General features: G+C 37.3%; 2 protein-coding genes across 3 annotated transcripts; both read left to right on the forward strand.

Moving 5' to 3' along the window:
- The first annotated feature begins 466 nt into the window (after window positions 1-466).
- LOC103715706 (putative phosphatidylglycerol/phosphatidylinositol transfer protein DDB_G0282179) lies at window positions 467-8,367 on the forward strand. 2 transcript variants are annotated; one of them, XM_039114259.1, is made up of 5 exons: window positions 467-623; window positions 717-866; window positions 2,484-2,585; window positions 6,170-6,330; window positions 7,967-8,367. In XM_039114259.1, exons 2-5 carry the CDS (start codon window positions 764-766, stop codon window positions 8,072-8,074), a joined length of 474 nt encoding a protein of 157 aa, XP_038970187.1. In that variant the 5' UTR covers window positions 467-623; window positions 717-763; the 3' UTR covers window positions 8,075-8,367. The 2 variants fall into 2 exon arrangements, with proteins under 2 accessions (XP_038970187.1, XP_008801657.1); XM_008803435.4 differs by lacking the exon at window positions 467-623 and having other exon boundaries at window positions 636-866.
- Window positions 8,368-8,745: 378 nt separating this feature from the next.
- LOC103715719 (uncharacterized protein At5g39865-like) lies at window positions 8,746-11,055 on the forward strand. Its single transcript, XM_008803456.4, has one exon. It carries the CDS (start codon window positions 9,717-9,719, stop codon window positions 10,809-10,811), a length of 1,095 nt encoding a protein of 364 aa, XP_008801678.2. The 5' UTR covers window positions 8,746-9,716; the 3' UTR covers window positions 10,812-11,055.
- Window positions 11,056-14,613: the final 3,558 nt, after the last annotated feature.

Below are 14,613 nucleotides of genomic sequence, written 5' to 3' on the forward strand. Positions count from 1 at the left end.
TTATTATAGTTGGTCAAAAATTAATTGAATTTAAATATAAACATAAGTTACTAATACCAACAAATCAGTATCACAAGATTTAGATCTTGTAAGACTTGACTCGAAATTAATCTTAGAATCGGAGATCAAATTCAAACCGAACTAATGTAGTGTTATAGTCTTTAGGAGTTTGTACCAAGGATCAGGATTCACATTCTCCCTCACATTGATTTATAATAGGACTTCTATTAATTTGAAAAAAATAAAGAATATCATATGCATTTCGTTCATAACTAAAATCAAATCGAAATGGATTGAAATAGAAATCAGAATGATCATATTAGCTAATATTCTCGGATCGTAACTAAAATAAAAATTAAAATTTGAATAGGAATTGGATAAGGGCATCTTTAGTTTTCTCTGAATGAAAATAGAAATATTTTTATTGTCCAGCTCCTCCCAACCAAATGTACCATCAAGCTGAAGCCAGCTCAATTAGCTTAGACCTACTTTGTCTGAGTTTTCATGTCAGCCAATTGACAGCGCAAGCCATTAGATACGGTGAGGTTTTAACCCATCTTAGGCGCAGGATTCAGCTTTCGCATCTAATAACGGACTTTCTCTCACCTCATCTCCCAAAACAGGTAAGGAAATATCTAAATATATCCTCTTGCAATAAATTTGCCGTATCCGAACTAAGCCCTGAGCTCCATCTTTATCTTCTGTCAAATCCCTAGAAATTCCTCTCTCACCGTGCTACGGATCGATCTGCGAAGAAGAAACAATGGAGGTGATGGCCGCTCGTTTTGGGCTCCTGCCCGCTCTCTTTCTGGCGTTCTGCCTCCTCTTCTCTTCCGCCGCCCTCGCCTCCTCGGTCGAGTACTGCAGTGAGTTCTTCGAATCTTTTTCTATCTCTGATTCGTTGTCTTCTTCTGTCATTTTTTGAGTATTTTTTGGTGTTGCTGTTGCCTTTGATTTGTTCTAAAGAGGGGTGTATTTGGTGGGATTCTGTGAGCTCCTTGTGCATGCGCAGCGATACTGTTGATTTGGTTTTCTTGGATGGATCTTAATGTCGATTCCAATTAATTCGATATCGTCTCCTGCTGACCGTTTCCTTTTGTCTTTTTCTAGATCCATACTGCTTAGCAATTCGAAGGGTTTTGACTTTTCCTTTTCTTCGAGATGTTTTGAAATCGTTTGTTTAAATTCATATGGAGAGTTGTTTATTGGATTACCCTCTTTTGTAATTTAGTTACGGAGTTATTATCGCCTCGCAAAATGGTACCGAGATGGTCGATTTGGTGGTTTTGTTTTGAGATATATGTTTTGGAAAATTGTTTAACTTGTATTTGGTTGCAGAGAGGTTCCGTAATGTGGCATTAGGAATGATTCTTTGATTGTGCTGCTGATTTTGAATATTGATGATAAGAAAGGAATTATGCGTTGATTCATAGGAGGATTGTGTTATCTATGTAGATAAAGGTTGTTTTCTTTCTATTAGAAGCTTTTCTGATGCAGACATGGTGTTTGTGAAAAAGCTAGAGTCAGGTCTTTATGGTTTCCCTTGATTACGAGAAGTTCCTAAGGTTTTGTTGCTCAAAGTCATGTGCCTGTGTTTGTAATTTTGCATGAAGATTGTGCTATGTCCTCTTGTGAATGCTATTCTCAGTTCGTCTACAAGGCTAGGTGGAATATCTTTTAGGTCAAACTGATTTTAAGATGCCTGAGAGACCAGTGGCCTGACAATCTTTCCCTGCATGCTGTGGAGCATGTGGATTTGATGATTCTCATAGGAGAATGTGGGATCATAATTGCTCAAGTTTCTGGCATATTTAAAAATGAGAAAAGAATTTATCTCATCTTGTCAAAAAATTGGGAAAGCTTCAAGTGCATCTAACTGCGCCTGTAATAACTGATGTATTTAAAGATTAAAGATAGGATTTCTCTGGTCTTGTGAAAAAATTGATTATTTTCAATAAAATCAAAGCTTAATTTTGTTACCTTCATCTCTTACCATATTGTGAACAATACGAATATGGTTTTGAAGGCCCAAAACCATATTTCTATGCATGAATTTTATTCTTCAAAGAAGCCTCATACCGAAGTCAAACAATTTCAGCTGCCTCCTCCATCTTCTTCACAATTTAAACCTCTTCTAAAGGCTTGCACTCTTCTTAATTATGCTAGGCATGGGTTTGAGATTGAAATGATGTTTAATTGTTCATTTATTTGATTCATGTGGTCGTCCTTTTTTAAATTTGACCATATGATTGAATAATTCTAGTGATCTGTTGATTCTCTTATATCTACATTTTCTTACTAGTTTACTTTTTGTTAAATGTAAAATAGTTTGATGTAATAATTTGGCTTGTTACGTTATCAACTCTTTCTCTGTTTCATGTTTTCTTATTTACTTGTTTGATCATTATTGGATTCTTGGATTTTTTGAGTTTTTGGTTGTATTTTTAATAGTGAATTGAGTTCATTTCATATGTAATTTGTAGAAAAGGGAGCTGACTATGCAGTTAAGGTCAGCGGCGTGGACATATCTCCAGATCCAATTGCACGGGGCAAGCCAGCTACATTCACTATCTCTGCATATACTGGTAAAAGCACATGTTTGCTTCTTTAGTTTGTCTATTCAGTCATTCCTCATTTGCTCTTTGCATGTCCATAGGAGTCTTACTTTTATTGTCGTTCATATTGATCCCTGCAATATAAACATATTTTGTAAGGTTAATTTTTAGGAAAATTTGTCTGCAGAAGCAGGCATAAATCTTTTAATACATTAATTATGTTTAAAATTCTTTTGATCAGAGATATCCTATCACTTCTTGTGAAGGATTGCTTATGTGATTGATGAGTTTTATGTTTACTCACCCCTGTCCACCCCAAAAAAAACCCACCATACCCCCCACCAATACTTTAGTGATGTCATGCTAACTCATCAGGTCTTGGATTATCTTAGGCTACGATTGAGTTGTATATACCAGCCTGCAGGCCATCATTGAAATAGAAGACTGCTGTTTTCAGTTCATGAGTCTATATTTGACCAATATTAAGCTGACTGTTAGGTCTTTTGGGGCCTTAGCTATTATACTATATGATTATATATGTAACTAGGGTGGCAATGGGTTATGTTTAGTTGCATCAAACTCAATCATCAATATTAAAAAGCATGATCTAAACCCAACTTCATCCACTAACGGGTCCATCATGCTCCACTTAGTCTTGCTAGTGAATCAAGAGAGCTGACTTGTGACCAACCAAGTTTATAGGGAAGAGGAGAAGAGGGAGGGGGTGAAGGAGAGAGAAGAGGAAGATACCAGTGGAAGTGACTGAAAGTTAGTGTTGTGTGGTGGTCTCAAGCTGGTGGAGATGAAAGGAGGGTAAGGATATTAGAAAAGAGGGAGGAGAGAAAAGGTGAAGCATTCAGAGTAGAGAAGGGATTTAGTATAACATATGTTATATGTTAACGGCATCATGACAACACAAGTCAAAAAAACTTAAAACTTCAACTTGATCCAACATACCCAGTAAGTCTGGCTTGCCTAATCATGAGCAAGCTAGATTGGGTTAGGCAGATTGAAAGCAGGTCAGGAAGAGTTAGGTCCAAAATTGCCAGCCTTGTAACTAAGATCAAACAAAGGAGGAGAGATAGATCTTGATGATTGGATATAAGATAAGAAATACTTGGATTGAGGCTTTAATGAGCATAATGGGGAAGGTTTTGCAACATGCTTCAGTAGGAAAGGCAACACCTAGCCCTAAACCCTCGTATGAGTGTTTGCCTAGGTTGGGCTAGTAAATCTGGTCCATGCAAGCCTAGGCTGGCATTAGATATTAGGCACCTAGATTGACTAGAGCTTGGCACATTGGTCCATATCTTTCGTCCTTTCTTTCTGTCCAACATGCAACCTATCATCTTTATTTCTCATTTAGGTTTTTTTCTTCTTTTTTTTTCTACTTTGCCCCCACCCTGCCAAAAAAAAAAAGAACAAAAAAAAAGACCCTCCTCTTCTTATCTATGTCTACTGAACATTCTTTCATCTTTTGCCCCATTCTTTTCTATTCCATCTTGTCTTTTGTTGTATCTTCTTAATTGTTTCTTCTACTACGACTCTTTTTCTTTGAGGAGTCTCCTTTTCCTTTGCCTCCCCTCCCCCTTAAATTAAGGTTATTCCAAACACATATCGCAGTAGAAATGTTATGCGAACAGTAGCTTAAGTAAAAACTAATTGCTTCTCCAGGTCCTAAACTTAGAAACATTTAGCTCCCTAATTATTATTTCTTTTATACTCTCAGTAGCCAAAATTCTAAATTAGAACAATTCCGTCATAAGAAAACTTAATCAGATAAGTGTTTAGCTGGCCTTTTAACGCTGAAGTTTCTTAGGATCTTGAATTTCAGATCATAACTGTTTTCCAATAGTTAATAATTGCTATTTGAGATAACAGTCACTACTTTTGAAATAACCGGTTAAGGTAACTTGAGAAAGATGTAAAATTAAAGAGAAAAGATACTGTTAAGAAAAGGTTTTTGAAATTACCTTTTTCTTTTGCAAGATATGCAAATTGTTCTTGAAATGAAATCCCATTTATTCTTGGAGACCCTTTTTAATGTTCTGGCCCTGGGTAGTTTGAGTCCAAAAGAAATATTGACTTTCAGAGGAGCTGCCTGCCAAATTCTTAATGATCAGATACTGATCGAACAGGGCTAGTTGATGATTCTAAATATTATTAAGATTATCAAGGCCAGTTCACCTAGAAGCATATGTCAATGCCCTTAACTGGCACCAACGTATCAAGCAATTCAACGAGTGCTACTTTGATGGTAAATGCATAGCCAAAACCTTTCTAGGGAAACAATGGCATAATGCATATAAATGTGATTTGAATTGAAAGGTCTGAACTTTAGTTGAAAATACCAAAGTGCTAGTCAGACTAAATCTAAATGACCCTAAGGGATCAAAACCTTCATACGTGGTTATGTTTTGACAGGCTGGTATATGATAATTAACCGCTTTCTTACTCTGTGTGCATGGATGTCTGTCTGTGTCATAGCATAACCGTTGTAAATTGTCATAGTAGGGATATGTTATGGTTACCAAAAGTTTGAAGACATACTAAATGTTGGGATGCCCTTGTTTTTTTTTTTTTTTTGGTTTGGGGGGGGGGGGTGGGGGGGCATCGCTGAAAACTTGGAAGTTGTTATATAAATTTCACATACATCTGTCTTTGCTTATGTCTAGTGATGTTAGTGTGCAATTAATAATGCTTGGCCCCAAATACCACCAACAAAAAATCAATGGTAGACCTGTCAAGTAAAAATCGACATCACTGATCATGATCTAAAATGTCGAAATTGCTTAGAAACCGTAAATTGTGTTTTGAAGGTCTTTTGTGTATGCATATTAGGGACGCAAAATGGACAATTTTAATTATATGGAAGCATTCTTTGATTTCATAGTTTAGAATTATCTAAATCAATCCAATTTTGGTCGACAGGTGTTTTAAATATATATCAAGGTCAACAGTTTGGATTCTCAAGTTATATGACCTATAATATACCTCAGCTTGCTATCTGTATTGCAACCATCCGTTTTGTATTCACTTGATGCATAAGAGACCTCCAAAGCACATTTTTTGGTTTCTAGAGACTTTATATGTTATAGATCATGATTGCATGTGTGTGGTGTTTCATTTTGACGCTACCAGTGAATTTGCTTCGATAGTACTTGAACTGAGATACTATCTAGTCTTCTAGCTTTGCTATATACATATGCTGGAAGGAGAGATCTGAGATAATCTTTATATGGGTGACCTCGATTGGACCATCACATGACATATATGTAGATGAATGATATAGACATACGTTACTTGTGTAGACCTATCGGCAATGGGGTTGTTTGTGTTTTGCTTTCTTGTATTTCTTCAACCATACATCATCGTAAAATAGCTTTGTAGCTATGAAGTGCAGTAGAAAGTTAAGGGAAATGATTGTAATATTAATATGCCTATAACCTAGTCATCTGTGTGGGTAATGCATTAACTATTTAATGCACTCATGAAGTATTAAGATGTCTCAGTTTATTGCTTAGATATGGATTTGCTTTTGTAGGTTCACTACTTGAATAATTTACTATACAGTATGCACAGGATGATTAACCATTTTGTATGGTCTGATGCAGTGAATGCCATTACTGAAGGAAAATTGGTGATTAATGTCAAATATTTTGGATTGAATGTATATGAGGAAACTCATGACCTTTGCAAGGAGACATCGTGCCCAGTCTCAACCGGTGCATTTAAGATATCCCATAAACAGACACTACCAATATTTACACCACCGGTAAGATGTTGCTAGTGTTTTTCCTACATATATGATGTTCACGTTCGATTAAATGCACTGAATTTTGCTGGAGTTGTTAATTTTCAATGATTCATAAGATCCTTGACAGAAATTTGCTTTGGCTATAAGTATTCTTGAACGTTCTGTAAGGTGGGAAATATTTGTCCATATAGATGGATTTGTTTGTGGAAAAATATAGGAAACAATTTCTTAGCACCACAATGCTGTGGTTTCTACAAAATGACCAAGGGATGTGGTTAGCTTGATGATCATTCATGTATGAGAACAAAGAGATATTGAGGTCTCATGTGGCTTAGGCTACTTATTTATATTTGCTCCCCTTTCAGTTGTGTGAAGGTCTTCAGGGGCAGAAGAAAAAAAGGGGTTGGGGGGGGGGGAGGTCGTGTGCATACAGATTTTAAAGTTATGATTAAATGTTTCAAAGGTGATATGCATATGCAGTTGTATTTTTTAAATATTTTAAAAATAAATGATATACATAAAAATAGAATAATTACAATACTAACAGTAGCAACATTAATTACAAGAGCACATAAAAATTAGTACTGTGTTAGTAGCTATTAACAATAGTTATGACATTGTTAACATTAATATTATTAACAATACCTGAATCTGGCCCTGCCATAACCTGCATCTTTCCACAAATCTGTTGAATCCACACTGCTTGCATGGGCTCTCACAACATATGGAGCCACACGCTACAAAATGGGGCCACACATATGGCTGTATAATGCTACTTTAGACCTGTTTATCTGTCCATGTGCTGCCCAACCACATATAGCAACTGATAGAGGGAATGTGGTGTGGTTGCATAGCGACATTTGCGGCCACGTAGACTGCTTTTAAACAATATTATGGTTACTTGCTCACTGATTGCTGACCAGAGTCCTTGATTTCAGATAGGATCATGAAGCTTAGTCATGTAATGTTAAGTTTGCCAGGATTACTAAAACTGATATATATGTAAAAAATAAAAAAAAACTTGGAAGATGAACTATTCCTGTGTTTTTAGCTGTCCATTTCTTTAAAACTTTAAAGCATATTCAATATCCCAGTGATTTATCCTGTATGTAAGACTGTTTGCCTGGAACGAGTCAATGGTCTGAAAAATTATACGAACTAAAAAATGTATGACCGCAAATTGTTAGCTCATGAGGTAGCATCTGTAGCCCATGTTCGAAAGTGGCAATTTGATTTCAGGCTCTCACAAGTTGTTTTTCTTGCTTGATCTACTAAAGATGTATTCTCTGTGATTATCTGTTAAAACCAGCATATATTGCACAAGTTTGCTTCTCTGTTAAATCATGTGAAAACTTTCTTTTCACCCTGCTTTTAGCTTCCTGTGGCATGTGATAGCTATCTAAATATATTTAAGGGCAATAAGTTGGATGAGTTCAGGTCTGTCTTCTTTTGTCCTGCTTTATCCCTCCACCCTCCCCTTCCCCCCTTTCTTCTTGCCCTAAATGTCCATGTGGTTTTATGATATCCTAAGAACATACTGATAATTGGAAGTGGAAGTGGAACCACTGGGGGATCATTTTTGCTCCAAAAATGAGTGTGGGAATCATTTTAGCGGTGTTATTTTAAACCTTCTGATGATCCATTCTTATTGCAGGGCTCCTACACACTAAGAATGACAATGATGGGAGAAGATGGGAAGCAATTGACATGCATCACCTTTGATTTCTACATCGGATTCTTCTCATCTGTAGCTGACATCTGAATGGGTTCAAATATGAGCTGTCATTAGTATAATATGTATCATGCCTAGTCTGTGGTTCTTTGACATCACCGAACTGGATAGATTTCCATTGGGTAGAACCCTATGATATCCATCCATAACATCATGCATGAATGCAATCCAAATCAGTATGAATGTTCCATATCTCCGCTGGATTATGAAACAAATGATTTAGATATGAGTACTTCCGTTCAAACCAGCTATCTCTTTATCTAGTTAAGGCACTCAATGGTGTTGAAGTATTCATAGTAAATAAATATACACGTTCATCCAAACTGCGGAGTTCACTATTATACCTGTCTACATCCCTTTATCTGGTTTAGTAGATTTGGAGAATGTACATTGTTTTGCATGGAGGTGGCTTTTTTACAACTGGATTACATGAAAAATTACTGTTGATGTACTAAGCTATCCATTACAGTTGTTATTCAACCATGGGACGATGCCTAACAGATCTAGTAGGTGGAAATGCAGACAGGTTGCAATTGCTGCACACAAAGCTTAACACCAGGTAATTCGGATGTGGATTTCCATAATTTGTGCTTGTAGTAGCTCACCGTGTTTCCAGTGCCAGACATGGGTTAAGAAACCTCTTGCTGGTTTGCGCGAGGATGAGAAGCAATTATGTTCACAGCCACAATGATCTGAGAAGGCCAGGGGAAATTTATAAAAGGATACGGGGGGTCTAAACCGATAAAGTGGTCAATTGGCTATGCTTTTTCCTGAAGTCTAACTTTGTGTGGGTGCCATTTCCGGCTTATGCTTGCCTTCTATCTAAGAATTTGTTATGTAAAATGAAACAGGATTAGGTTTAAGCAGACTGAACTGTCGATCACCCTTTGAAAAATGATTTTTATTCATGTGACTAGTATGAGCTTGGTTGCAATAGTCTAGGAAACTATAAGCAAATGTCTGTATTAAGAAAAAATATTCCAAGCTAAAGCAGGATCACCAGATCTCCTTCCGGAGGTCTCAAGAGTAAGATATTCTATTACAGGAATCATGTATAGGCAGAAATGTCTCACAGCTACACGCGATACCTGTACCGTTCCCTTCTTAAGCTGCCAATGATTTTTTTACCGTGAGATTTGTGTTATTAGAAAATATCATGTCTTGGTAAATAGACATTTGATGGATACTTTATCAGATTCACATGCTTGTGCTTCCACAAGAAACAGTACTGCCTGTTTGTAGTCCTTCACTTGCTTTAGACTTGGGATAGGCCAAAAGTTTCCGGCAAATCGCATTGTATCCATCAGATCCCATCTCTTTCCCTGGGCCCAACTTCGAACGGATGGCCCCACCAGGAATTATGACCGTTGCCCTCACCCCCAGCTTTGGTTTCTTAGTGGCAACTATTTTCAAATTTAAAACCCCCTAACTTTATAGCCGTTGGCATCTCTGCCTAGAGAGAGAGAGAAGCTTAATGAAAAGCTCGGAGTTGCTTCTCCTGATCCCTCCCAATTCCCTTTCATTCCATTCTCTAAATTGAATCATTTCATGTCCTTATTTCCAATTAATCTACAGGGCATCCACACAGCCCCCCACTTTTCCTTCTTTCCTTCTCCTTCCTCCAAATCTCCGAGCCTGCCTTCAATACCGGATTGGAGTGGAGAAAGTGGAGATGAAGGGGATGAAAGGCAGGATCCTGAAGAAGCTCAAGTCCATCCCCCATGTCGGATACCTCAAAGAAGGCCGAGTCCTCCATATGAATGCCTCCGATGGGTTGCTCGAGGACTCCCCTCCCCACAACCCCGGCCGGTTTCTCTGCGATCTCCCCGTTACCAGAGAAGAAAACCCTGATTCCAAGGTCTCCAACCCCACCACACCCTCCCAACCCGAAATCATCAATGTTGACGATCTCATGAGAGATCTCGAAGACGAGGAACCGGATCTCAGCAGTGGAAATAAAGAGAACATCAGACCGGTGTCACCGCCAAAACACCCGGCTTCATGGAAGAAGAAATCAGAGAACTCCCTCCAGTCTGAAACCGAAGACCATAATTCTGAGGTCGACATGCCCGCCTTCCGGCGACCCGACCTCAATTCCGACACCCTGTTCGACCCCGACCTTCTCGCTGCATTCGAACAGGCAGTGATGGATCATATGCGAAGCTATGAGGAAGCTAGGAGCACGGCCAGGGCACCAAAAGAAGAAGAAGAAGAAGAAGAATCCCTTATAGATGAAGAGCCTCCCTCGAAAGTTCCTCGCAAAAGCGAGGACTACGTGGATCCACTGATGGAATTCGAGGAGAGGTGCCCTCCAGGAGCGATGGGAGCTATAGTTCTATACACGACGACACTCCGAGGGGTGAGGAAGACATTCGAGGACTGCAACAGCGTCAGGTTTCTGCTTGGGAGCTTGAAACTGGTGTTCTTGGAGAGAGATGTATCAATGCACATGGTATTCAGGGAGGAGCTTTGGAGAGTGTTAGGGGGCCGGACAATCCCCCCAAGGCTCTTCATTAATGGGAGATATATAGGAGGGGCCGACGAGGTGCTGGGGCTTCATGAGCAGGGGAAGCTTCTGCCATTGGTGCAGGGCTTGCAGCTCGAGCGGTCGGGTGGAGCGGCTTGCAAAGGGTGCGGCGGGGTGAGGTTCATGCTGTGCTGCGAGTGTAATGGCAGTCGCAAGCTGTATCATGATGAGAATGGGATGCACATCCAATGCAATCACTGCAATGAGAATGGTTTGATTCCATGCCCCATTTGTTGCTAAACATGCTCTCTTGCCTTTGGAGATTTCCTTCCTCCGAGAGATTCGTTGTGCTGCGAATCTCTAAATTCTTTTGATTGTCATTTTGCGCTGTATCATCGGTGCTGTTTGTGGGTATGTGCAAAGTTGCTTCATCTTCTAATTACTTTTTTGCAGAGTTGCTCCATTATTCTCTCTGATCTACATTCACCTTGTCAATAATTTGCTGTTGTAAACCTTGGCAATGAACTTTGGACCTCTTGCTCTGTTTTTGTCTTTTTTTTCTTTTCCCCTCCTCTTGTCTTATAATCGGATAACTAGTGGCATTCTAAGGAACAGTTTGCTACCATTCTAGAGGGACCGGACTTTGAGGCTTAGAATATTTATTGCTGATATTTGAGAGCATTTAATTTGGGACATGTATTTGCATATTGATACTACAAAAAGATACACTAGGACTGCTCAAAGACATCTTTTTAAGTTTTTCTGAGAGGAAGACATCTTTTAAGTTGCTCATGCATTATCTAAGGTTGTGAGATCTTTCCTTGGTGGGGTGACTTGGTGAACGTGCCAGCTTGTAGCATTTCAGCCTCATGTTTTTTTGTTTCCAATCGGATTTCTTCTTTGATGAAACCATGATTTATATCAGCATGTTAATTGTTTCCAGAGTAATTATTCTTCAACATTCATTAAAGTAATTGCCCGTAAAATTTGCTCTTCCAACTGGAAACAAAAAAGCAGCCAAATTAGCAGCAATAAACTTTTTATAAGTTGTTTAGCTCTCGAAACTGTACTTGATGCTGAGATTTGCATTATCTCTGTCCTCTGCTATTATTCTTGTAGCATTCGCTCTTTGATTGCTATCTCCAACATATCTCTTGGAAACATCTGAACCTATTCATAATTATTTCCACTTGCTTGTTCAGCTATCATAGCATGTCTGAGTTTCTAGCTTAAAAGAGGAAGATATTTCATCTTACGGGTGCAAAATCTTAGTATAAAGTCATTCATGTTGGAGGAATATTGCCTAGAGATTACCATGTTGTTCTTTTAGAATAATGTTATAAAAGAAAAATCTACTAAAATAAATTCAAAAGATTGAAAAAAATTTATTGAAATGAGGACGTGTGATGCACACTATCCCAAGAACATAATTCACCCATTACATGTGAGCCTACAATGATCTCGTCCTCAACGTACAATAACTCAACTCAACCCAATCCTCCTCTAATAAGCACGGTCACTCGGAGGCTTCCGAACGACTCCTTCTATTGCATAGAAAAGGAAGAAGAAGAAAAAATGAAGGAAAAATAGAAAAATAGAAAATGTAGAAGTAAAGTCTCTATCGGAGTGCAACAGAGTGCACTACAAAAAGTGGATGTGTAAGTGTGTTTCGGATATATCCCAGAGGAGTTTATTTATAGACTCTATCCAGATGACTAAGGAGACATGATGATTCTGAAGATACATGTTGTTTTGAAAACACTATATCTCTTCAAAACCCAACGTTCTCTTTTGAAGATTCATAACTCTTAGGAAAGAGACGTTTGAAAAATAAAAGTATTTTAACCAACTAAAATTTAGGCCATAAGGCTCTTTTTTTAAAAAAAAATTTAAATCATTTTTATAAATTAAAACTCTAACAATCACCCACAAAAAAATTAAATTTAGAAAAAATATAAAAAAGAATATATGTGCAACATATACTGTGCAATGGTGACATGCCCTGTGGACTTAAACCTCACTTAGTGTTGAGAGTATCCACCTGAAGAAACTATAGTGGATTAGATCTTGAACTAGTCCTTTGTCTCAAACTTCTACTTTTCACATATATAGCACAGATCAATTGGTCTTTATGTAATCAGCGCTATTTAAAAGGCATTGCACCTATTTCTTGATTTTTTATGAAAATTCAATTAGGGTTAGCCTAAATCTCTAGTTGCAGCCTATACGACAATTCTCATATAGGTAAATTCCCTAAGAATTTTTGTGACCTAATACTTGCAGATTTTTTATCCTAGACTTATTTAAAAGTATAACTCAACCTTTCCTAATTATTTTGTCACTAACATTAGCACTCATCATAAAAATAAGAGGAGATATACTCTAAAGAATGTGCTCAGACACGATCACTCAAGCAACTTTATTTCTACCATATTGAACCTCTTTCATGAGATCTCCAATTATAGAGATTGGGTATCTACTGTCGGTGACTAAGTAGTGCGCTTAAGCCCCACCCCCCTTGATGAATCTAGGACTCCTTTCCTAGACAAACCCTTGGTTAATTGATCTACCAAATTTTTCTCAAGCTCGATAAATTTCAAGAGAATGACATTACTCTTTTTGAGTTGTCATATAAAATTTATGACAAATCCAAATATGTCGATTCATATTTTTATTAGTACTCTTTGTATTTGTCAGTTCTATTACCGTCTTATTATCACAATGGATTGATATAGCCGGAACTAGATTAGGCACTAAAGGTAGCTCTAAGATAAGATTTTTAATCCACTCTGCATTAGTACAAATAGTATCTAGAGCAATCAACTCAACCTCTATGGTGCTTCGAGATATAATGGTTTGCCTAGAATATCCCCAATCTATGGTTGCACCACCAAGAAGGAAAAGATATCCGACGGTTGGTATTAGATCAAGAGAATCAATAATCTAATTTGTATATCTGTAACCCTCAACCACCTCAGTATATCCTATATACAAGAGACATAGATTAAAAGTTTTCTTAAGATATCGAAATACCCTTTCAACAACTAACCGATGAGAATGATTTGGATTTTGAGATTCTTTTCCATTTTAAAGAATGTCCCTCGGGGTCTAAAATAGGTTTGATTTGATTCGATTAAATTGATCTTGGGTCCAAAATCATATTTGGGTTTATGTTTAAGTCGATGCTCTTCTTTGATCCTAACAGAGTTTATAATCTCTGATAGGGTTAAGTCATCTTGCTTATGATTTAACTCATTAGAAAAACTCAACCAAGATAGAGGGAGAGATCAACTAAGGTTTAGACTTTATAATTTTCAAAGAATTTACAGCCAATCAGTTTCTTTCTAAGCAGATCTTGAAATTCATGGATTTAGATACCGATAGATTTGGGAATCCACCATAATATATTTACAAAACTTGGATATGGTGAACCGATCAAAACCGGCATCATGCATTCCATATTTCGCTTCAAGAGCATCTCAAAGATCCTTAGCTAATTCGGTAGAAAGGTACACATCATACAACAAATCAGAAAGGGAATTAAGGATCCTATGGTGACAACCTAGAGGATCCAGAATTTTGAGAACTAGGAGAAGGTTGAAAGTTGATCCAGAGGATGGTCTAGGATCAGAGAATTCTAAGGCAGAGATCAACCCTAATATAGTGAGCTAATATTTTACTTGGCTTTGCCCCATTCTGAAAAAGGAACCACTAAATTTTTCGGATTTGCTTGCACTATGATCATCAAAGAAGCCATTTATTAAGTTTTGGTTGTTTAATTAGTTCTAAAAATACAAGTTTGAAAGGGTTTAGCCCTATATGTTCAAATAGTTAATTAATGGCTTTCAATAATATAATTATAGGTTTTGAAACAAATGCAATAAAAAGTAATAATAACAATAAAATTAACTAGCTATACTAAAAAATATGACAAGTAAAATAACTTTATAATTTTTTTATTTTTTCAAAGCAACAGTAATTTCTGCATAGTAATAAAATGTACTATTTTTAAAACAGTAATTTCTATACAGTTTTTAAAGATGTAGGATATTCTGCATAGATTTTGAAGATGTAAAAAAAATCTGCATAGAAATTAAAGATT

This window comes from Phoenix dactylifera, chromosome 16, assembly GCF_009389715.1.
Source record: "Phoenix dactylifera cultivar Barhee BC4 chromosome 16, palm_55x_up_171113_PBpolish2nd_filt_p, whole genome shotgun sequence".
In the NCBI taxonomy this organism is placed as follows: domain Eukaryota; kingdom Viridiplantae; phylum Streptophyta; class Magnoliopsida; order Arecales; family Arecaceae; genus Phoenix; species Phoenix dactylifera.

Excerpts from the sequence above, each read along its gene's own strand:
- LOC103715719 (XM_008803456.4), top strand. The coding sequence starts at position 9,717 with ATGAAGGGGATGAAAGGCAGGATCCTGAAGAAGCTCAAGTCCATCCCC.
- LOC103715706 (XM_039114259.1), top strand. The coding sequence starts at position 764 with ATGGAGGTGATGGCCGCTCGTTTTGGGCTCCTGCCCGCTCTCTTTCTG. Across the intron at positions 867-2,483 it reads CTCCTCGGTCGAGTACTGCA|AAAAGGGAGCTGACTATGCA; the intron begins GTGAGTTCTTCG and ends TGTAATTTGTAG. Across the intron at positions 2,586-6,169 it reads CACTATCTCTGCATATACTG|TGAATGCCATTACTGAAGGA; the intron begins GTAAAAGCACAT and ends GGTCTGATGCAG.